Source organism: Odontesthes bonariensis, chromosome 15 (assembly GCF_027942865.1).
Source record: "Odontesthes bonariensis isolate fOdoBon6 chromosome 15, fOdoBon6.hap1, whole genome shotgun sequence".
In the NCBI taxonomy this organism is placed as follows: domain Eukaryota; kingdom Metazoa; phylum Chordata; class Actinopteri; order Atheriniformes; family Atherinopsidae; genus Odontesthes; species Odontesthes bonariensis.
In genome coordinates this window covers 25,753,063-25,777,760 of record NC_134520.1, presented here as the reverse complement: position 1 = coordinate 25,777,760, position 24,698 = coordinate 25,753,063, and the positions used below count along the sequence as shown (strand labels likewise).

Genomic DNA, 24,698 nt, shown 5'->3' with positions numbered 1-24,698 from the left:
GAGAGAGAAACTGCAGCATTACATAATGTTGCATGATTGTATAGTTGAACAGCAGTTCAAATATGACTCATGGGTTTGCAGTAAGCGCCTCAAAGTGGCATCTTCTGCTCAGGAACAGATTCTTCAGCAGCACATAAACATTTCTCTTGGTATCTACTTCTCTTTATCTCATGGCAGAGGTAGAGATTGTGTGTGTGTGCGCAGCCGACAAAGTCCCTTCATCTTTAAGAGTGACTCTTTAGGGCCTGTTTAAGTTGAGCTGACAGATGTGGTTATTTGGGGACAGCTCATTGGCAAGTTTATGGCCAGAGTGCTTATTTTACTGGGGCCGAGCACATGTGCTTGTGACAGTGAGGGAAATCCTTTTGGAAGTCTGGCATACGGTAGGAGACTTAAGAGGACATAAAACCCATCTGATGTTGTTTATCACAAAAAAAAAATACAGAGATTGTTCAAGATAATAAGATGATAAAGTTTGACAGTAAAAGTAAAATCTGGTTTTTATATTTTTAATTTGTCTTGAATTTGAATGATCATTTTTGCACTGTATATACTTCTTGGCCAGCATGGAAGTGATATACAAATACATTTAAAGTTGTAAATGTGTTTTTTGTGCTTTTTATAAGGAGCTCATATAGGTTATATAAATTAGGTTATATAAATTAACTGATATTAAGCAAACTTACAATATGCACCTCCACATGCTTTTTCCAGCATCTTGAAGCACTTCCCATAGCTGTTCTGTGAATTCAGTCTGTCTCTGTGTCTTCTATCCCCGACTGAGTCCATGATGTTGAAATCAGGACACTGTGGTGATCAAACCATCTGTTACTGGATGGTTCAGATGAAGACGATTTGAAGATGATTCCGGATGGGTGGTTTTCGTGCTGCACAGCGAGTCTGGGACCAGTCAGATGCCTCCATGAGTACAGTGCGATGAATCTAAATCTCAATACCTGATGTGCTTAAAGCTGTTGAACAACACTGTGTAAGGCAGATTTTCCTACTGTTTGAAAGACTGTTTGAAACAAGGATCGTGCAGGGACGTTCACATTCCTCCTTTCAAACTGTACAAATACACACTAAAAAGTTTGTGTGCACAAACTCACACGGCATCTCTCCCTGTTTACAGGCTGTGGTCTGGTTGTCACAGATGGGACAGAGGTAGTCACCAAGTCTCACACAGGAAGTTAAAAAAAAGCAGTGTGCGTGTGTGTGTGCATCGAGGAGGACTCTCCACATCTGACACACCCCTGGCCACCTGTAAAGAGTCTCTGTGAGGATCGGGTTTCTTTTGAACATGTTTAAGACAACATTTGTTCCCAATAGTTTACAGTTTGTGAAAGCGCCTGCTCCGGAAGGCTGGGCTGCTGCTTCAGAGGGTAAGTTTTGCGGGGCGGCATTTTATAAACCTCCTGTAGGCCTGCTGGATGGATGGGGGAGAAGCAGTGCATGCCTTTTAAGGGCCCCTGATGGGTTTAGAGAGCCACTTGGCTTTTTATTTTGGCTCACCTCACTGCGGGCTGCTTGTTCTTTACTGTGCTTCCCCTGTGATGGCCTTATGGTTACAGATTAAGGACATGCAGAGCAAGAGCTACAAAAAAAAAAACTGTTTTTGTGTGCACACACCCTTATTTTGGGGGTTTATTGTGAAAAGCGTCTCTCTTCACATATGTTGGTGTGTCAGCCACAGTGCTGATGAGTGACGCCAGTTGCGGCCTGCTGGGTGTAGCTTCCAACTGATAAATGACTGCAGGGATTGTCTTTCTTTACCTGAACCTCTTCACATTCTCCCTGGAGAGCAGGCGCTGACAAATATTCTAACCTGAAAACCGAGGGGGCCTACAAGACAACTGTTTCATTCTAAATATGAGTTTAACCTGTTTAAAGTTACTGAAGTTCAAACAATAGCAGCCTTCAAATGATGAAGAGGATGTGCTGCTGTTCCCGCCTGTGCTTGGAGACTGTCCCTGGTGATTCTCATCTCCCAGCAAACTAATATGTTTGAAGCAGAGGCTGCCATTGCCAAGCATGCGCCACAAGCTATTTCAAATGTGCAAAAAATATTGATATTCCAGGCTTCTGCAAACAAAACAAACAAACGGAGGGAAGGAGAATAAAAATCAAGTCGATGTCCCCTGGAACGGCCCCATTTTTCTCCCTCAGAACACTCACAGATCGCCTGGGACAAATGATTTACCACTAGATTTTTTCTTTTCCTTCTTTAAATGCACATTAATACACAATAGTTTAATTGATTTTAAAGTCACTAAGAATCATAGAATCTCTCAGCTCATACGTGTAAGTAAAATGCATTAAATGTCCTTATTTTAATGTGTTGCTCTCTTTCTATGCAAATTCATAAACAGACAAGTTACAAATTAAATGGAAACCCATCAGAAAAGCTTTAGGGAAATTATCCCTACATATCTTTGCAAATCCACTGGCGGGTTGGTGCACCTGTCTTCCAAAAGGTGCGAGATTGCAATCTGGTGACTGTGAATGCCATAGCGTAAGATTCCCATCATTTTAATCCTCACACAACCATCTGTGCTGTATGGATGGAGGTATTATCATCCCGGTTGATACGACTCCCATCAGGGTGGAAGAATAGCTTTGTGTTGATTTGGAGCAGCGCGACCCTTAAAGGGTACCCAAACCACGGCCACTGGGCCTTTTCGTTGGAAGGGTCATGCTTTCAGACCAGTACAGGTTTCTTTCTTAGCCCATAACATATACTCGGCCCATTCTCAAGAAGTGTGTCATCACTCACACAGACTACACAGCTTTGTTCCACATATCGGTAGTTTTTGTACAACTGAACTCAGAATTGTGTGGAACTCACTGTCATCAACATCTGACCCCACTTACTGATGTCTTTCTAGTAGATCTAAATGTGGATATCACTGCAGTTGCTGGTTCCAGTAAAACCCTAACCCTAACACCCCCTTCCCCTGTTCCTCTAGCCTCCTGCTTAGCAGTTTTACACATGTTAATTAATCATTTATACAATGCAGTGCATCTGTGTGGAAGCATCTGCACTCGTTGTGTTTTTCTCTTTTGTCACATGCCTGGATTTTGTGACCGTGATTCACGGGTAGTGCAGTGAGGAGTTTTCACCACAAGATGGACTTATGGATGCATGGAAATGCAACGTATGGGAGATGACAGCGAAAATGCTCTTACTGTTACTTACTCTTCTGTAGATGCAAATGATATCAACAATGATGATAAATGAATAAATAAACTTTTTAATCATTACATCCAAAATGCAGAGCCAGTTATTAGCATTACTTTGAAACAGAGGAGTCTGTGAGGGTGGGGCCATAGTAGCTAGGAAAGGCCAAACAACTTGTGTGTTAATTCCAGATATTTACTTTTGTTTGTTTTCACTGTGTTCAAGGCTCCATGGGAGCAATTTTTGCTGTGATGAATCTCAACAGCAGTCTCTGTGGAGTTCATTACAAGGAGAAAGCCAGTGCCCACCCCCACTGCTTGCTGGCCAAGAGGGATTTTGAGGACCCAGAGGGATGGGTTAGTTTGGGGGTGGGGGGGTGGGGGAGTGGAGGGAACGTACAGAATTGAGTGAGGGTCTGGAAGGAGGGGGCTACCCATGAGACACAGGGTAAGGAGTCCATAAACACTCAGCTAATGACCTCAAACACACTAACAACACTGCAGTAATTAAGAGAACGGCACGAATGAAGAAAATCACAAAGGAAGAAGCAGAAATATTTTCTTCACTGTGGAAAAAAGAGGAAAAAAAGAGACTTCAGTGCACTAATACAAGCTACTTGTGTCCAAATCAAACTCCTGTACAAGACAAATGCCATCCAAGAAGATGCAAAGCCTTCTCTCTTTAGTGTCTTTGCCATTTGAGAATAAACACACATTGGCAGTGCCAAATATGGTAGAAGCAGCAAAGGAAATAGATGTGATATGTGATGCTGACAGGCCATTGGTTTCACAAGTGTTCAATTGATTTATAAAAAGAATACTTCCTGTTATGTGGTGTTAAACTCTAACACTTCTTCACTGTACCAGGAAATATTTATCAGTATGTGAATGCAAGGTCTTGATTTCCTTCCTTACACGCTCATAATCACCTCAACTCCTGGATATGGCGGGTCTCTGCTGTCGTCTCATTCTACTACTATTCTTCCCTGGGATTATCGCTTTGGCCACTAGTAAGTAAATTTGATATTTAATTAGTTCTAAAAATCAGATCTGATGCAGAATGAGGCAGAGCTATACTCACAACTGTTTGCTCATCTTACTAGAGAGCAGCAAAGGGTCGCTTTGAAATCAAACCCCAGCTGATGTAGTTATTCTACAAATGTAAGAAAATAAATAATTGCTTAAGCTCTTGTTCAAGGATCGTACAATAAAACACAAAAACATTTAGACTTTATTTTTACTTTTTTCGATCTGCATTTATCTTTTTTGTTATTTCAGGTTTAAAATGGTCATTTAATTACAATTTTCTAAATAAATCATAAATTAGATTAATCCTCTGTTCACGGTAGACTCTCAAAGCAAAACAACAAAACAAAAGAAAATATTTCATGATACATCAGCTAATTTCAGTCACTCAGTAGAACTGAACGTGTGTTCAAATGTCCGTTTGTGCTTATGCACATTTACAGATAATGTGATTTTCTGTCAGTGAAATGCTTAAAGCTGCTCCATCCCTGTCACCATTTTTTCTTCTATATTATTTGTTGTTTAATTCTTATTTATTGGACTAATGTGTCAAGTCAAGTCAAATTTATTTGTATAGCACATTTCATATACAAAACTATTTCAAAGTGCTTTACATAAAATAAAAGCATTACAGCGGGGAGTGTAAGAAGCATTAAGAATACTAAAAATAACATAAAGAGAAAACATATAAAATCATTAAAATGAATTAATTAAAAACAAGCAACAGTCTGGATAAGTTCAAAGATATCGTGCAGATTTCATGCATAGACACATGAGAAGAGGAATGTTTTGAACCTGGATTTAAAAATGTCTCGACTGGCAGTTTGTTCCACTTGTTTGCAGCATAACAGCTAAATGCTGCTTCTCCGTGTTTAGTCTGGACTCTGGACTGGACCAGCTGACCTGAGTCCTTGGATCTAAGAGCTCTGCTAGGTTTATATTAATATTTTATATATTAATATGCAATTTATTTGACTCAGTAATTACTTCAAGTGAGTGTGCTCAAATACCAGCAAATTCAAAACCAAATTCTAGGTCTGCAGTCTATTCTCTGAACAACATGGTAATATTCTGTCTTCTTCTGAATGTTAAAGGTGGGGTATGAGATCTTTGAAAAACGGTTCTTGCAAGCTATATTTTTGAAAAAACACAACCTTGCCTCTCCCTTCAGCCCACCCCTCGAAACCACGCCTTCAAAACACATGAACGAGTCACGAGTCTGTGAACGCACAGGGGGGAGGGGTGAGGGTGGCTGACGGTTGATTGGCGTGTCAGAATCCAATAGAAGTAACTCTCATCATTACTTCTATTGGTCAGACATTTCCTCTTGCTACACCCTCTACAATGGACTAAAATATAAAAAAATTTTTCCAAACATTCTATTTTAGTGGGTGCAATGGGGTCGTGAGGAGGTTTTCAGACAATATGATAAAAAATGCTCCAGAAAACATCTCATACCCCACCTTTAATGCAGGGCTCTCAAGTCTCACGCAATGAGCGTGAAACACACGCATTTCAACAAGTTCACACGCTCACACGCCACACATGCCATTTCTCACGCTGAGAAATTATCAACTTCGTCGCACAGAAATTCTAATGGCCTATACTATGGGGTAAGAAATCGGTCATAAAGAAACGTGCATCCGTGCAAATAATCTGCGCATATTTGGGAAATGTGTGCGTCTTTGGTTGTAGTTGAGCATAAAATAAATATGTGCAATCTCTAAAAATGAGTCCATCTGTGTTTATAATGGGTTGTGTTTTGATATTTGTCAAAATACGAATTGAAAAGTTACGACATTAAAAAATACATACACGAATCGAAAAGTTACGAATCAAAAAGTTACGAATTCAAAAGTTACGAATACAAATTTCTCAAGTGCAGGAAAGGGGACAAAAATACGTCATCGCTGACGTCATCACGTCACGTGATACTAGAACATATTTTGACTTTGACCACAGTGCGACAACCCATGTAATGCTCTGGATTTGAATAAACTTTGTCTGTAGAGGGTATTGGGGATAGCAGGGTGGTATTATGTGGTGACTTTAACGCACATGGCACTTTATGGGGGGGCACTAGAGACGAGCCGAATGGGGATGTGATGGAACAGTTGATGGAAGAGAAAGGTCTGGTCTGCCTTAATGATGGGCGAGGAACCAGAATTGATGTGCGCACTGGAAATACTTCAGCTTTAGATTTAACGTTGGTGAGTAGCAACATTGCAAGTTTCTGTGAATGGGAGGTGAGGGAAGATTCAACGGTGGGTAGTGACCATTTTCCAGTAGAAAGTAGACTTTTACTGAGGGGGATTGTAACTCAGGGAGGTATTGGTAACAGGTGGATATTTGGTAAGGCTAACTGGAACCTTTTTCAATATATTGCTGAAATGGAGATGGATAAGATTAAGATTGATGAGGATATTGAAGCCATGGATAAAGGAATAAGAAAAGTTTTAATAGAGGCTGCAGAACGCTGTGTCCCGAAGAGTAGTGGTAGTGGTAGAATGAAGAGACAGTCTGTTCCATAGTGGACGGATGAATGTAGTAAGCCAATCAAAGAGAGAAATCTAGCACTGAATGTTTTAAGAGAAACTTTGACCTTTGGAAATTTAGTGAGAGCTACTGCACGAAGGGTTGTGAGACACGCAAAGAGGGAAAGTTGGAGTAAGTTTTGTGATAGGATGGGGAGAACAACTGCGGTAGGGGAGGTTTGGGGTGCAATCAAAAGCATGAGGGGGATTCGTAGAGAACGGCAATACCCTGTCCTTAAATTACAAGAGGAAGTTGCAGTGGCTGATGAAGAAAAGGCTGAAATGATAGCCAAGGCCCTGGTTAAAATACACAGCTCTGATAATCTGACAGTCTTGGGCAAGCATGGACGGGAGGAGACAAAAGCGGCTTACCCAGATGTTAGATGGAGGGAAGGAAATGGGGGTACAATAGATGCCCTGTTTACCCGTGTGGAGGTGGAAAGGGCTATAGGGAGATCTGGTAACTCAGCTCCAGGTAAAGATAATGTTTGTTATGCCATGCTCAAGCAGCTGGGGCCAATGGCTATGGCCAAGCTCCTTGGATTCTATAATAAGGTGTGGGAGCTGGGCATTCTCCTCAAAAGCTGGAAAGAGGCTATTATTATCCCGATAAGGAAACCAGGTAAGGACCCTTCGAACCCGTCCAATTATGGGCCCATTGCACTTACATCACATATGGGGAAGATAATGGAAAGGATGATTGCTGAAAGGCTATTGTATCACGTGGAAAGTAAAGGCTGTATGTCAGTGTTTCAAAGTGGGTTTAGAAAGGGGAGAGGAGCATGGACCCAGTTGTTTGTTTGGAGACAGATATTCGAAAAGCCCAGGCTAACAAAGAGTCAGTCTTGGCTGTGTTCCTGGACGTAGAAAAGGTGTACGATATGGTATGGAAAGAGGGTCTGATGATTAAATTAAGCGAACTTGGCGTATCAGGGCATGCTTTTAATTGGATTAAGGATTTCTTATTTGATAGACTCATTCAAGTTAGAATAGGAGGGGCCTTGTCAGGGCGATACGCAGTGGAGAATGGGACTCCCCAAGAGAGTGTAATAAGCCCTCTGTTATTCTCTATTATGATTAATGATGTCTTCAAGCAGGTTGATGATGGTGTTGGTCGCTCATTGTTTGCAGATGATGGGGCATTATGGAAGCGGGGACGGAATGTCGATCACATAGTCTTGAAAGTGCAGGAGGCAATCCGTTCTGTGGAGGAGTGGTCAAACGCATGGGGCTTTAAGTTCTCTATTGAGAAAACTAAAATGTTACTTTTTACAAGGAAGAGGAATGTGAAAGTACTATTGAGAATGTATGACCAGGTAATTGAACAAGTTAAGGAATTTAAATTCTTAGGTGTATGGATGGATTCTAAGTTGACATGGAGAACTCACATTTCGCACACGGTCACAAAATGTAAGGGAGTCTTAAATGTGATGCGGTGTCTACGGGGGATGGATTGGGGGGGCAGTAAATCAGCCTTGAAAAGGATCTATATAGTGTTGATTAGGTCTGTACTGGATTATGGATGTGTGGTTTATGACTCGGCAGCAATATCGACTCTTAAAAAGTTGGAGGTGATTCAGGCGCAAGCACTGAGGCTGTGCTGCGGTGCTTTTAAGACTTCCCCTGTAGCAGCCCTTCAGGTAGAGGTGGGTGAAATGCCCCTAGCTCTGCGACGGATGCAATTAATTATGCACTATTGGGTTAATCTCAAAGGGCATTTAGGGAATCTCCACCCTGCAGTCAACACTTTGCAGCAGTGTTGGGAGAGCGAGAGGGCGAAGCAGGAATGTTTTGCATGGAGAGGTAATAGGCTTGCAGAATTGATGCCTTTCACTCAGATGCGGTTTTCCCACTCTGTGGCGTTGTCTGTAACTCCTCCATGGCTGTTTCCATCCGTTACTGTGGACTTCAGTATCCTGGATAGGGTGAGGTCACGCAAGCCACCCACTGACGCAATTCAGCTTGAGGAGGAGAGGTTAAGACTTGTTTATGGCTCCTGTATTTCTGTATTCACAGACGGTTCAAAGGACCCCAAGTTAGGTTGCACAGGCTTTGCTTATGTTTTATGGTAAAGTGTCGAAGGTGGTATAAATGTGTTCAACCCTCCTAATCCACTATACTCCAGGTAAGTGTCCAGAATAAACAGGACAACAGAGAGATGCGTCTATCAATAAATTACAATTTTTATTAGAAATGATTTGGACACAGATAGGATAAAAATAGTATCGGAGCAATGCAGGCAATAACTCCTCAGGCCGCCAATCCTAGATATCAGTTTTATGCATTTAGGACCCAAAACACTAGTTAAAATATGGCACCAATACACGTCTCACACTACACACAGATAAGGTGCTTAAAACAGTTCAAATCACAGCAAAACAAAAGCGCCCCAAAATGTACAATTAGTCTGAAATGGCAGTCTGAGGAATAAGTTGCTCAATATCAAATAAAAGAATGAATGATGCCTTCTAACGATACCAAGGTTTTAAAACAAATAAAGAAATAAAATTAAACAAAAGCCCGTCCTAACAAACTCCTTTTATGGGGAGAAAAAAAACAGCGACAGTCTCTTTATCAGTCTGAGGACACCCGACGAGCCGCGTATCCCCGTCCGCCAATCAGCCGAAACTAATTGCATAGAAAACATATTACACTCAACATTCATTCCGTTTGTATAAACCCTCATGCATCAGTATATAATACTCACATATACACGCCTTGTGTTAGTGATCAGTGCCCCTGCGTTTGCGCTGCAATCGTGGGACGCTGAGGAAATCAGAACGGTAAACAACAGGACGCACAATGCCACACAATGTGCGCATGAACAGGGATTAATTATAAACTGCAATATCGAAAGCGCGTGTACCTGTACAGCAACGGATTCGTCTATTCAGTGGCGACTGAGCACGGAGACCAGGCGTCCCCTCACACTGGCTGAGTTCCCAATGACCCGGCAGAGGAAGAGAAAGGACGAATCCTGCTACCGGCACACCTAAATAGCCTCCCCAGGTGAGGAGGCAGCGCTGCCTGCTGGCGAGGACCCCGTTTGTCATCCCATCTCTGCATGTTTCTGTTAAAAAGAGGACACCAGATAATCTAGCAGTCTTTACAGTGGAGTTGTTGGCAATCTTAGCAGCCCTTCAGTGGCTAGAGAGTGCCAACATAAAGGAGGTAATCCAGTGGCGGTTCTAGGATTTTTCTGAAACAGGGGCCACCATGGGGCCAAATGTAACCTTCAGGGGCCAACAGTGTCACCACCATCTGATATCCAGTGATGACGCTGCTTAAATAAACATCAATTGGCGACAAGGCAATACACACATTATCCAGCAGGCGGTGAGAAAACATAATAGTCTTACTAAATTAATTTACCAATCATAGCCTCATGGTAAATAGGCTACCAACCTGATTTGGATATTTTGTTTAGTGTATTGCATACTGTAATACATCATACCTACATATTGCAATTTATTTTAAACTTACTCTTCTACAGTTTACTGACAGTAAAGAACATCTACTTCTAGTCTACTATCCAAAACCCAAAAAGGAATAATTCAGTATACCTTTTGAAACTGAAATAAAAAAAATCATGAATTAGTAACGTTTGTAATAAAAAAATGTTTAATTCAGTGTGCATTAAGGACACATAAAACACACAAAACATAAAACATACCAGCTTTTAACTGTATATACAACAACATATTCAATCTCATTCTCCCTCCCTCCTACTATATTTGTGAGCACCTTCCATTGACTCCAATGCATTTTACTAGCATTCAAAATTAGTGAATGCTGAACTGTGCCCTGACCAAAACAATCCCTAACCCTAACCTGTCAGTAAAAAAATGTTTTTTGGATTTTTAGTACTTTCATCAACAACAAAATATATTTATAGCAGCTTTTCCTTCTTGTTTTTTTTTTTAATAGTCACTAGTCCTAACAAGGTAGCAAAAACCATGTATACAACTGCGCAATTCCCTTTCTTTTCATGCTGTCTGCTGCTATCTCTGCCAAAATCTTAATATTACACAAAACACAAAATCACACATCTTAATGTTAAGCGTTGAACCAGCAGGTCAAAGCTATTGCTATCCTACCAACAAAATAGCAACTTATGACACAAGTGCAGTGGATAACAAGTTTAGAAGCCAACCGTTTTATGTAGTCACAGTTTAATTTAATATAAACCTGAACTTAACAACAAACAAGAAGATTTGACTCACCAAATAACAAAGTCACCTTCTTAAGCTTCCAGCTCGAATTCAAGTAATTAATATGCCATGCACACTAAAACATGAACACTGAAGTAAAGTGCACCATTTTAGATTTAGTACTTTTCTTCTTCTATTCAGTATTGACACAACCAGCGCACTGCCACCCTCAGTTTGGCGGTGGAACTGCAGCAGTGATCATTTAAAGCGCAGTCTGCAACTCTTTTTCAAGCATAATGCCTGGAACTGTCTGGGGATTCTGAAAGTAGTACATTAAATACCCCAATACAAAAAAAATGAGTTCTCTAGGTCCCCTATATGTCCCGCTAGGTCCCTCCAAAGCCAGCAGGTTTGTTTACAAAATTGCAGACCGGACCGGTAAAAGGTAACCAATCAGGTTTACGAGCTGGGCTCTGCTGCCTGTCAATCACCGATTGTGCACGCGTAATACAAGGTAGGCTCGTCCCCACGCTTATTTATCTGGACTATTGAACTTCATTACGGGCTAGTCTACTTACTGTGTCTTCCATGATCGCAAATGACAGGTGAGTTGATGAATGAGGAGTCGTGTACGCAAATCTGGCGTGCACGTAGACGTGCACGAGTTCTCATGTGTTTTGATGGGGCGGGACAGGAAGTTGAATAACTTTTTATTTTTCGGTTAAAAAATAAGCATTTCTTGCATTTTGCGACTACGGAGGTCACCGTTTTCAACTTCAAGCGTTCTGATAGATCATGTAAACTCTTAAAATGCCAAAAAGTAGGACTTTACGTATGACAACAACAAATCCTGCAGACTGCAGCTTTAATTCTCCACTTGTTGTTCTCGCCTGGTGATTGACAGGACAGGGGCACTTCAGGGGCCAATCAAATTAGAGGCGGGGCCTCGGCCCCCCTGGCCCCGCCTCTAGATCCGCCTGAGAGCATCCACACAGGCCTCCCTGATACCTGCCTGTATATGATATTCTTTAGCATGTTATCTGCTGGTATTACGTCAGGATTTCGCTGGTCTAAAATGAGCATTTTTACAGTAAAACCACTGGCTCCTCCTAAATGTGGCAGCAGTTTTGTTTTGCCTGAACCGAAAGAAGATGGTAAATGTTGCCTTCGATGTGTGGACATATCACGCCATGATATGCAGTTTTACTGCATCATATATAGTTTCTAGGGCTGGGCGAGTTAACTCCTTATTATCGCGTTAACTCGTTAATTATTAAACACCGATAAATATTTTATCACGCATTAACGCAGTTTTTGCGCTTTTGTGCCTTTAATGGGTAGAAAACTTCAGAGAGACAGGAAGCAGGGGGCAGAGAGAGGGGGAACAACAGGCAGCACAGGGCCGTCCAATGTGGGACTCGAACCAGGAGTCAGCTGCAGCGAGGACGTACGTAAATATAAATAGGGCGCCTGCTCAACCCACTACGGCACGGACCACCTCTGTTTTATTATTTATTTTATTATTGTAAAAGTCTGTTGCTCACAGGCTTTTATTTTGTAAAAGTCTGTTGCTGTCTGCTGCAGAACCGGAAAAGAAAGTAATCGGCGGATCCACCAAACATGGAGAAGGGTACGGAACTTTTACTAGGCCATTTTCATTTTAAAGTTCTTCCAGACGGCGGAGTCGACAGAACCAAAGTCATCTGTAAACTCTGCCAAGTTGAATTGTCTTCTCAGCGTAGTAGTTCCAGTCTAAAATATCACTTCAAGGCAAAACACACAATTAATTCGATTAAAATTTTCCATCGTTGCTCAGCCCTAATAGTTTCACAAGTTAGATTAAAGGAAAAAGAAATACAGCAAGATTATCAGAGTGGAGGTTCAACTGAAAATCAGTAGGACATATATTTGACAAACTGTACATAAAATGCACAGATGGGAAACACAGAAAAAGAAATTCACACATGCATGCATGTTAACAGGCTGACTAATAAATATACAAGATCTGTGGTTGAAATGATTTCCTGACAAGCAGCACAGCTCAGATGAAGCTTCCTGCCATCGGAGTAAAGTGGTAAAGGTAGTTTCCTCCCTCACAGAAAAATGAAAAGCTCTTTTGTTAGCTGCACCTGCGAGGCAGTGCACCCCAACTCCTGGACATGTCTGGACTGTGTGGCGCTACCATACTGCTGCTGATGCCTGGGATCGTTGCTCTGGTCAAATGTGAGTCACCAACTTCAGTGTCGACTAAATTGGCATTTTAATGAAAGAACTGGGAAAAGAATGGAGGTTTGTTACGAGGTCGAGTGCTTCAAGAGTAAAAAAAAAAAAAAAGAAATAGAAAAAATTAAACAATGACACAAAAGCATTTTAAAGGTGACTGCATTCGTTAGCATGAGAAGAATGAAATATCTTTTCATGGCTTTAAAATTTGCAACTGAAAATGTAATGCTCATCTGTTGTTGTCACCGAACAGATGAGTTTGCTTTCATCTGATTCATAAAATACGTGAAACAGCCTGAGATGTGAAAGTAAAAATATATGTTTCACAGTAATTTAAATAAGACAAACACATAGTTTAAAAGTCGTTTGGTTAAGAATATCTATTTTTTCTGAATTAAAAATAAAGCGAGATAGATGTGAAACTGATTGAAGACGTGACAGTTTTGTAGAGTACGACAACACAAGATGTTTGACCTTCAGGTTCCATCACAAAATATTTTCTCATCATTACAGTAATATGTGTAAGAAGTGCACCTTAATGCTCCATAATAACATTTTATGAAATACGATTTAAGAGGAGAGTTCGAGTGACTTGAGAAAAAGTTACAGTCTCAGCTCTGTGCCGACAAGAAAACTGTCACAGGACACGCAAGCATTTAAGATTAGCATTTTAAAATTGATGATAAATGTAAACAATTTGGTCACTACTTAGAAATCATTATCAAGTCTTACATTTTATCTTTAAAAGAATCACTCCATTCTTTTCATTCAGTAACAAATCATTTCAGAGTCTTTACATTTTAACCAATGAAACAAAATACTGAATTAAAAAGTCTGACGTGATTAAAATAAGCAGAATATAATTGGACAATAAATTAATCATGACTTGAGGTGTTAACACAGGATTTAATATACGCATATATATATATATATATATATATATATATGTAGTGTTTGTTGTGAGAAACATAGAAAGTACAGAATAAAAGTTTAGTTTCCTTAAAAGATTCATAATGTTTTGACAGTTCATCACATGTGCCTTTCACAAATGAAAAAATGATTAAAAAAAAAACAAAAAAAAACTTCTGCAGTTTAAATAATATACATTATTTGTTGGTATTTTTACAAGATTCACAGCCCGACTACAACTGCAGAAGCAGCAATCACAGCAACGCTTTAATAAAACATAAAACCTACGATAAACAAATGTCTTTCTATCTTTTTTTTCCCTTCAAATTTTCATTATTTTTTGTAAAAATTAAAAGATTCTGATTGCATATCACTGATACTCTCTGTGTGTTGAATATTCGCAGCCTCGGAACTAACAAGTGTCTGCGCGACTTCCTGGCTGCTCTTCTATTGATAATAGCTTCACGTGGCAAACAGCTCGATTAAGATAAATAAATAAATTAATTAAAAACAGATTGAAATTTTACACTAATTAGTTACACTTTACAGAGCCGGTGTCCAAAACTTGCATTTTACTTCAGGAACAACCAGGAAAAAAGGGGATTTTCCGAGTCAGCGTGGTGTCATTGACACATATTGTTATTAACCTGCTGTTATGTCTTGAGGATATAGTTGTTTTATTTATTTATTTTTCTTTTGATCATTTAAGAGTGTATTTCCAAAAGCATAGACAGTGGACACAGACACTGCTGATGTACAAGCTGCAAACAGATCATAAATATTTATAAAGTGTTTTGACAAAATAATTTAAGTGTTCATGATGCAAAATCCTTTTCCATTTTTCTACTCTTTTCCTAAAGTTGAACCAACAACCCCTGAACAAACTAAACCGACCCCAGAATGTGAGTAGCAGTTTAAAAGATGATCGGTCCATCCTGTGTTTTTCTCTTATAATGAAAGTATATTTGTAGTGAGTGAACAGAAGTGTTTTATTCATCTTCAGTATCAACATGAAGGAACTGAGATTAAAAATGTCATCAGGAGGTTTATTTGAACAGAAATCTATAAATTCTGTTGATTTTCTCTGCAGGCTCCTACAGTGATAAACCTATCCAGGGTGGTTTCCTGATCGACATCACGTCCCAAAATGTTCCCACTGGTTCCCGGTACAACATATCCATCAATGAAGAAGGCCGACCAGCTCCTGTAGAGCGGCTCAGTATCTCCTATCAAACGTCAAACCAGTCAGAAGAAATCAAACATCTGAAGCCCTGTACTGAATATGAGCTCAGAGTTGAACTTGTTGGCAGTGATGGGAAAACAACACTTTGTAAGAGCTCTGTCAGGAAAAAAAAAACTGGAACAATTAATATGAGTGAGTACAAATACTTCAGATTGTTGTGTATCTTACTTTCTTCTAACTGATCAAATGAAACTGTTTGTAAAACAGAAGCATTTCTGTATTTCAGCTAAAGATCACATTTATGTTACCAACGGCCAGCCTGGACATGTTTGTTACCAAAGCGACTGGGACATCAGCTCCTCATTATCAAAACCAAATAATCCAGATGTGCAGTTCGACAACGCAACAATTTGTTTCAAACTTACAGACGAGAACTTTTGTTCAGATTTTACTGTGAACTTCACTCCAGAAAACTGTGTGAAGTCCTCCTTTAGCATCACAGAATACATCCCTGTTGGTAGGTCCAAAAAGATCAAACTTTATTTTCATGTTTCATTAGAACTGATTTCATCAGGTTTTAAGTTTGTTCTGTTTTTTCAGGTTTTATTGATTTTAGTGGCATAAGTCAGCAGGAACCCACTGGACTTCCTGCAGAGATAAAACCAAAGTTACCTTCAAACTGTGAACATCTCACTGTTGATTACACCTGTTCAGGTAAGATGACAGACAGTAAGGAGAGAGTTTCACCATCAGCAATATTATGAGAAGATTTACATGGTTAAAGGTGGAAACTTAACACATCATGTGGCCAGAAACTGTAAATGATCCGACTCATAGTTTCATGTAAAAATGGATTTTTTCCTTTTCTCTGTGAATCTGTTTAGATTTTTTTTCTCTGAATGAAATTTTAATTTAACCTCCAAGGATAAAGGCTTTTATTAACTGAAATATAAATACCAGAAAATAAATGATGTCATCTTTGTGTCTCCTCAGGAAATGGACGAGATAACCACTCCATAGATATAACTGAGCTGGAGCCCTTCACAGACTACAGCTGCACTGGTCTGATCAAGCACAATAACGTCTCCATTAATAAAACAACTCCCGTCCGGTTCAGCATTAAATGTGGTATGTTAATGTTTACTTTACCTCAGTGGAACGAGGTTTTATCCTCACACAGTTTGGAGTGACATGAGTCACATGAAACAGATAAATTGTCACAAACGTCTGCTGTGTTCCAACAGACCTCACAACAACCATTACGCCGAGCCACAAGACCAATACTTCCATTAAGCTGAGATTGGAAACAACCAGTAACAACTGTCCAGAACGCTCAACACTTCAGAGGCTTTCTTATAAATTTTCTGATGGCTGCAGGTGTAAAAGTAAGTGAAATGATTTACATTCATACATTAAAAGTACAACATAGTTTTTTTTTTTTGGGGGGGGGGGGCTTTTTATGCCTTTAATGACAGGACAGCCAGAGAGAGATAGGAATGCAGGGGGCAGAGAGAGAGGGGAGACATGCAGCAAAGGGCCGCTTGGTGCGGGACTCGAACCGGGGCCAGCTGCAGCCTCTGTACATGGGGCATCTGCTGTACCCACTACGCCACCGACCGCCCCAGTACAACACAGTTTTAAGAGAATTGAAGATGAAAATCATTTTAATTGTTTCAAACATTACACTTAAAGGTACCCCAACTCCACCTGAAGGAACATGTAGCCTGACTGGACTGACACCATACACTAATTATACCTGTGAAGTCCATCACACCTACAACAGCATCAGAGTTTCCAGCGAAACATTTAAATGGAAAACTGAGGCTGGAAGTGAGTGACCGTGAAAGGATTTTTGGTGTAAAATGACCGTACTCAACCTGACTGAGCAAAATCTTTTACACTTACAGTTTCCATTGTGTGATTGCTCAAATGAATCAGAACCTTTTACTCAGAGTTTTTATGGAATTGTGTTCAAATTGCAAATTTATTTACTTCTTCTTTCTCATTTGTTTGTTTCTATATCAGATGAACACACGTCGATCAGCAAATACAACTAAACTTTACATCTGTATTTGTGCGTCACGATTGCCTCTTTTTTCATTCTCTTACAGCACCAGGAAATATCAATGAACCGAATGTGGGTCACCTCGAGAATAATGTGATAAAAGTAACTTGCGAAAAAGTTACTTTTTCTGGACCTGAGAGGAAATACACTGCTCGTCTTCTTGGTGTTGGTGGCAGCACACAAACTAAAGAAAAATGTGATTTTGAATTCAAAGATCTGAGTTACCTTACAACCTACACAGTGGAGGTTTGTATAATCCTATTCTTTTAGTTCGACGCAAACATTATAATTTCTTTACTTAGGTTTCAATCAATTTTGTAGTTCCTAATGAAGAGAAGTTCTGTCTTCGTAGGTGGTTGCTGACAACGGAATATTAAAGAGCAAACCTGCGATAAAAGAATTCAGAACCAGCTGTATGTGCGCTTCAAATAGCTACAAAATCTATAAATACCTTTATCCTGATGTTGAGAACACAACTCAGCTTCTTCTCGCTGTTTGTTGAATATAAACGCCGCTGCTTTGACTCAGCTCTGCTCTAACATTCTGTTTACAGACAACAAGAAAGCTCTTGTTGGTATTTTGTTTTTCATCATCATCACCAATATCTCAGCTGTGGCAGCGTTGTGGTTTGACCACATGAAGAAACACAAAACAAAGTTTAAAATGTAAGGGAAAAAAAAAAAAAATGCATTTGATTTTTTATTAAGTTTCACTGTCGCATTCATCGTTTCATATTCCAGCTTTAATCATTTACGCCGATCTTCACAATTTTGTCCACAGGCAGGCGAATGAAGAAATGAGGTTCAAATCGACAGCATGTGAGTGACTCTTCATGCCATCAGCACGCTTTGTTTTCTATAACAAATACTAAAGAAAATGTCTCCAATGTATTGCACGTTCTAACGTTTTGTTGTTGTAATATAGTTCAGCAGCACTCATTCTATAGTATATTTAAATGTCCACTGATTACAACGTGAAATTTCCTGTTTGTGCTGTAGTTTATGTCAGGATGGTGGTGTGAAGAAGCCAGCGGATGATGAAAGGCCTGATGGAGCTACAGACCAAATCACCATTCACTCTTTGTCATGTAGAGCTTATTTTTTCTTTTCTCTACTTCACAAATTTAATGATCATTATGTTATGAGCTAAGAGCTTCAGTGCAATGTGAATTTTTCCATCGATGTGCACGTTACAAAACGTTAGCAGCTGTTAATTACAAAGTATAAAAGTGGTGCCGATTAATAAAAGTGCCCTCAAAATCAAATTATGTGTTGCATTGAATTCATGTGAAATGTCTTGAACTAAATGTTAGCAAAAGGGCAGTTTAACCCAGTCAGATTAAAAAATGTTGCCCTTCATGAGATTGGAATCTATATGAAGTCCTGTCTTCTATAAACAGGATGCTCTAACACACCGACGTGTAAAAACCCTTCAGCATTTGCGTATTTCACTATAAATGGAAGAATGTGGCTTATAAATGCTTCTTAAGTCAAATCTTTTTCAGAAATTCCCACCAATGTAACTTGAATCTACCTGCAAAAAGGGTGGAGAGAGCAATTTTAAATGAGTAGTGCAGGATGTTTTTTTTTCAATCACAAAAGTAGAAATTGGTAACTTCAAGAAGGCTGAATGCAAGTCTCTTCACATCCCTCTCCGCTGTGCTCCAGCTGCAGACACTCCTCCGAACTCCGGCCGAACTCAACTCACGTGTCAATTCTTCACCCGGGGAAGCTGATTTTTCATCTATCACGTACCATTTTTTTTTTTCAGGCAGTACTGACAGTTTCAGCATATATGACAATAAGCTTTTCTTCTTTAAAAGCTTTACTGACCTGATAAAGAAACAAAAATAAATCCGTTCAGGTTTTTGCACACATTTGCATTTAGACGGATACGAGTATTGTGTGCAACTGCTTATCCGTGGAAAATTAACATAAAATGCAAAGTCAGAAATGATTTTTGCTGTAAAGATTAAATTCAATAGTTGGGGAACGCAGTGAACAAGCAGCGTTTCCAGAAACCTAAACGGCCACAACACAAGTGAACAAAATTATAACCAACTTGACTATGACATCACTTCTTCATCACAATCAACTATTCCTAACAAACAACATGGGAATGATTTAAATGACCTTGAAGTTTGGAGTACAAATACAGTTGCATCCATCAGAATTTCCAAAATCGTGTCATTATCCATAAAGTCGAGAACATGTGTAGAATCCAATTCCACCTTTAGTTGAAGAAGTTTCGCATTGTGCACAAACTGTTTGGGATACATAGCTTTGTGTGCATACAAATAACGGACATGACCGTTTCACATGCGTGTTCTGATGCGCAGTGCTGCTTCTTCCTGCTGAAACATAGAGAATGTGGTTTATTCTGAGTAAGCACAAAGTGGAAGTCACATGACCAGACTTACAGTAATGCTGATGAAATGTGCCTGTACTCCATCTAAGTAGAAAATCACAACTGTAAACCATCCATCCTAATGGTCCAGAATGGAAGCAGATCTACCTTGTCGAACAACAAATGTTATATGTTTAAGTATTATTAAACATGTTCAAAGATGTGAAGTCCACTTGATACAGTCTTTAAAAAACTCACTTCAATGTCCTGAAGAAGTTTGAAAGCTTTATTACATTTAGTTTGCATACAAGCTGGTTGTGATATGAATGATGATATGAAGAAGCAACTAAACAAACCAAGACAATAAATATTAATTGCTAATATTTATTTATTTTTTTTTACTTTCTAGACTCTTCAATACAAACATCAGCGGGCATGCAAAGAAGCTAAAGGCTGGGACACAGTAAAGCATACATAACAAACAGACAAAAACATCAAGAAATAGCCATATTCCTTAAAGTGACTTAGCTCTGTGTGTATTAAACATCCCCTCTGTAAGGATAAAAAAAAAAAAACCAAAAAAACAACTTCAACTCCATTTTCTCACGTAAACAGAAAACATAACCATTTCTGCACAGATACAGACAGTTTTCTTAAAAAGTATGCTGCTTTGGTTTTGTAGGCCATCAATGTAAAATGCACTTTTAAGCCAATATAAATGCAAAAGGTGCTTTAATTAAATATGCTTAAAAAATTGAACTATTAGTGGCTGCCTCCAGGAGCCATTGGAGTCTACTTAAGGATTTTTCTCTTTACTGTACCGATTTGGAAGTCCTATACAGCATCAAAAGTAAAAAACGACTAAAAAGTGCTTTAAAGCAACAGCTCCCAGATGAAACAACAGAATACTGACATGTGTCGGTGTTACACGGACAATCTTGTTTAGAGAGCATTAACAGCACATTATCAGGGCTGCAGTTGAGAAGGATTTAAAAAATAGATACGAAAAGAAGAAAGAAGTTGGGAGGAAACTGCTTTAGCTCTGTCGGGGGGAAGATACAGGAGCAAAATCCAGGGAAGTTTATCCACTTTCCAACAAAAATGGCAAACACTGCTTTTGCTGTAAATCTGTAAATATCAACACATTATGAAAAATATTCTGTTAACCAGAACAAAATAATTTACATTTATTTTCTTGCACCTTTGCACACAACGTTGACAGTTTTGGATGTTAATCAAAGGAAACAATACTAAACGCAACAGGCTTACAGGTTCAATAAGAGGGCTGTTAGATAGCTCATGAGACAGAAATAAAATGTTATCCATCAATTTCTATTTCTTATACCTTCAATATGGCCTCATAGTAATTATATGAACCAGTGATAGTCAGTGCTAGCCATTCATGACCTGCTGGTGTAAACCTGTTTAGAGGTCAGTAAACCCAGTCATTTGTTTGGTGGGACAATCAGATTATTGCAATGAAAAAAAAAAAAACTATTCCATTAGTGCCTGATTAAGTCAACACTCTTTTCATTAAATATGCTTTTATAAAAGGTAAACTGCTCTATAAGTGTGACTTTCCTATCATTTCCTCTTACCATCAGAGGACTTCAGCTAAGCCCGGTACACACTGTGCAATTTTCAGCCGTCCCCGCTGAAATATGACGAACACGAGAGAAATTTGGGCAAATCTTTGTGGCTAATAAAGGTCGTCTTATGTCGTACAGTAACGGATGTTCAAAGAACCAAATAGAACCAGTGACGAGCGTTCGCTGCTACGACCTGCAAATCAGCGAAGAGTGGCGCTGCCGCATGGAAGCCAAAACAAAGCTGAACATTGTGGATGGAGAACAACCGAGCAAAACTTCACTCAAGGAATTCTAACTAGGATTTAAATTTGGTTGAGTTGTGGCAGAAGTCTCGTCTGCATGATCGGTCCTCCAGCTCAGACCGCACCGAGAAAAGACGCAGCATGGAAGGAAGTAGAGAAATTACAACTTCGAAAAATAAGCTGCAAACCAGTAAACATGTCGAAATAGGACAGTCATTTTCTTTAGTCCTTCAGCTCATAAAAATGTACGTCACTGTGAAGCTTAGAAAACATGCTGCGACTGTACAACGATTCAGCAGACATCAGACATGATGTCACAGCTGAGATCATCAAACGCTGATCGCACAGTGGGGCTTATACCGCAGCTGAAGTCGCAGTGTGTAGCTGCTTTTAGGCACATGGCGGTGTTCTCCTAGCACGGATGGCCACACAAGGAAAGGATCCGCTATCTCTCATCTGTCACCTTAGAAGACACATACATTAACAACACTGTCTCAAGTTAGACTTCCCTTCCGGTGGGTCAAATGTCCACTGCTGAAAAAGATTTTTTTGCTTTTCAAATGTCTTGTGATTTCCTAACACCTTGTGATAAAGGTAAAATTTTCTTTAGCTGTTGATCCGTGTCAACAAGGCTGTCAAAACGTTTTCAGACTATACAAAAGAGATTCAAAGTGACATCTGTCCATGTTCTCCAACGAGCATGTCTCTAATCTACCCTTTAAGTGATCCTTCCTTTTTTCTAATACATTCATTCCACATGCTCGCCCTGCCAGCCGTCCAGCACCAGGGTAAAAAGTGCAACAAAACACCACAATCATCAATTACTCTCTGTTGTGTCTCACATGTGCCGTCACTGAGGCACTTTTTTGAGAAACAATTTGCCCTATAACACACTAAGGCCAACAGGGCCAATCTTAATAATATTTCTTTTGATACTGATTGATTGCTGAATCGATGGGCACTGAACATTACACTAAGGGAAACTGAATCTTTTTCCAGTTTATCCGCTTTAAATTGCACCTGCTACTGGACGCTGCTGTAGCATTGATGTGTTTTAAAGCCACAACAACAAAGCGAGCTAGAATCCACAAATACATTTTTAGTGTGACATTATTCAAGTGTAGGGAAAAGAGCAGAAAGATTTGGGCGATAGCTTGCTGGACTCCGGATATTCGGTTATAAATCATGGCGAATATTACAATAACAAAGAGTAGAGGCAGAGATGTGTGTCCCCTTTCTGAGGGCTTTACTTCGTTTTCTTGGTGCGATACTGCAGACTGCCCAAAAAACTTAAAAAGAAAAAAAAAACAAAAAAAAAACAGTTGGTAACGGGGTGTAAAAAGAGTCTAAATCTATCAACAAAGTCACTCACTGAAGCAGCGTGAGGTGAGTGTGACGTTCACAGCTCTGAGACGGAGAACTTTAAAGAAACAAACGTCTAAATCCCAAAATTGAAAACAACACAACAAATGAAAATCTGGACGGTTGAATATTTGGGTTCAGTTGTTTTATGGACTGTTGGTTTCATCTACCAATTTTAAACCAAGAAGTTAAACTTTGGAGTAAGTTTTTGTACAAAAGCTGAAAGATGTGTTACAAGTCCAGAATAAAAAGCAAGAGGGGATGTTGGGAGGAGTTCCACAAGGCATGGTGTGTGTAACTCTGGGCTTAACTGCCTTGTGTCCTGTTCTGCATGTGTTTGGCAATGTCGTAGACGTAGGTGATGTCCGGCCTCTTCTCCGGATCTGGGTTGATGCACATATCTACCAGGTTCCTCAGCTGATGAAAGGGACGGGGAAAGTGTTGAGAGGCAAAGAGAGAAATAATACAGTTAATGGCACTGAACTTACACCAAGCTGTGGGTTGTAAAAGAGCAGCTCCTGAGAAATGAATAAACACACTGTGGGTGACCTCGTTCTGATAGCAGCAATAGCAGGCAACAGGCATGAAGGATGGGTTGTGCGGTAATCGCTTTGTGGTCTGTTGAATCCACTTTCACCTGAGCCCACACATGCACGGCCACTCCTAAGCACGCACTCTGCATCCGGTCCACTGCCACCCAGAGACGCCACTTACACACGAAGATGAGCGCTTCGGCAGATTTGAGCAGATAGACATGTTCGCGGGTGGAACAGCCACTGCTATCATTAAAAAAAAAAAAAATAAAAAATGATAATAAAAGATGGAAAGGAAAAAAAAAAAAAAAAAACTTCTACACGAGGTCACTATGGTAACCGTCTGTCGACTTCCTGGCCGCTGTTGCGTGGTACCGATTTCTCATCAGCCGCTGTGTATAAACGTGTGTGTGTGTGTGTGTGTGTGTGTGTGTGTGTGAGAGAGAGAGAGAGAGAGAGAGAGAGAGAGAGAGAGAGAAAGATGCAAATTCAGACTGTCTGAGAATTAGTCGCACAGAATGGAGATGGGGAGCGCAGAGATGCAGATATGTAAAATATTCATGCACTTCTTTGCATGGTGAGTGGGGTGGGGGAGTGTCAGGTGGAGGGGGGTGGAGGGTGGGAGCTAGCGAATGACGGCGTGGGGGGGGGCATAGATGGAGATGGTTAAATGACACAACAAAGATGAGCAGCTGACAGTTTGCTGCCGATCCTTCAGGAGCATTGTTTACATCCAGACAGGCGCTGCAGGCACCCCCCTCATCTCCATTTCTCCATCGCCCTGTCTCTCGCTCTATCATTCCCACTTTCTTTCGCTTTGTCTTCCTTTCTCCAGGATGGGGGTGACATGTGGGGTAACGCTAAAGCTCAGAGTGGTGTGTGTGGAAAGATAGCTCTTGCAACAAAAATACACATGCACAATTTCTCTTGCAAGTACAAAAACAAAACAACAACAACACAAAAGACACAGACACCAGTGAGGCTTGAAACGCCTCACAATTAGCCTTTATCGGCCTAATGGAGTAAATGCCATGGTATAATTACAGCCTCTCTCAGCAGGGTTTACTATTTGACTAAAGGAACAAGAAGGCCTTTCAAATTTACCATGGTGAACTTTGTAGAGGGGAATGCTATTAAACTGTGAAAATGCAAAGTTGGCAAAGGAATTTCTCATTTTTTTGTGGACTTAATTTCCAGGATATAACTCCAATTCTATGAGTACATGGAAGGAGATGGTGTGTGCGACTTCTAAACCAATGTCCATACACAGACTGGGAGAGCTTTGAAAAAGGGAAAATGGAATATAACCACATGGTTATGTTAACGAGACAGATACAATTATCATATTTTACATTTTG

At 39.9% G+C, this 24,698-nt stretch overlaps 2 protein-coding genes across 4 annotated transcripts in view; one reads left to right on the top strand and one right to left on the bottom strand.

Annotated features, from left to right (window-relative positions):
• The first annotated feature begins 4,110 nt into the window (after positions 1-4,110).
• LOC142399874 (receptor-type tyrosine-protein phosphatase C-like) lies at positions 4,111-18,499 on the top strand. 2 transcript variants are annotated; one of them, XM_075484422.1, is made up of 13 exons: positions 4,111-4,187; positions 14,881-14,922; positions 15,111-15,395; positions 15,490-15,720; positions 15,804-15,917; positions 16,197-16,331; positions 16,448-16,588; positions 16,896-17,033; positions 17,315-17,514; positions 17,621-17,681; positions 17,822-17,933; positions 18,049-18,086; positions 18,267-18,499. In XM_075484422.1, the coding sequence occupies exons 1-13, from the start codon at positions 4,121-4,123 to the stop codon at positions 18,287-18,289; spliced, it is 1,587 nt and encodes a 528-aa protein (XP_075340537.1). In that variant the 5' UTR covers positions 4,111-4,120; the 3' UTR covers positions 18,290-18,499. The 2 variants fall into 2 exon arrangements, with proteins under 2 accessions (XP_075340537.1, XP_075340538.1); XM_075484423.1 differs by lacking the exon at positions 4,111-4,187 and adding an exon at positions 12,937-13,111.
• A 1,485-nt stretch (positions 18,500-19,984) lies between these two features.
• Positions 19,985-24,698, bottom strand: part of nek7 (NIMA-related kinase 7) — a 65,745-nt gene continuing 61,031 nt past the window's right edge. For both annotated transcript variants that reach the window (XM_075485703.1, XM_075485704.1), the window contains one exon: positions 19,985-23,224. In XM_075485703.1, coding sequence (XP_075341818.1) covers positions 23,114-23,224 — 111 coding nt within the window. In that variant the 3' untranslated portion in view covers positions 19,985-23,113. The remainder of the gene's footprint in view (positions 23,225-24,698) is intronic.

Excerpts from the sequence above, each read along its gene's own strand:
- LOC142399874 (XM_075484422.1), top strand. The coding sequence starts at position 4,121 with ATGGCGGGTCTCTGCTGTCGTCTCATTCTACTACTATTCTTCCCTGGG. Across the intron at positions 17,682-17,821 it reads AAAAGAATTCAGAACCAGCT|ACAACAAGAAAGCTCTTGTT; the intron begins GTATGTGCGCTT and ends TTCTGTTTACAG. Across the intron at positions 17,934-18,048 it reads CACAAAACAAAGTTTAAAAT|GCAGGCGAATGAAGAAATGA; the intron begins GTAAGGGAAAAA and ends TTTTGTCCACAG.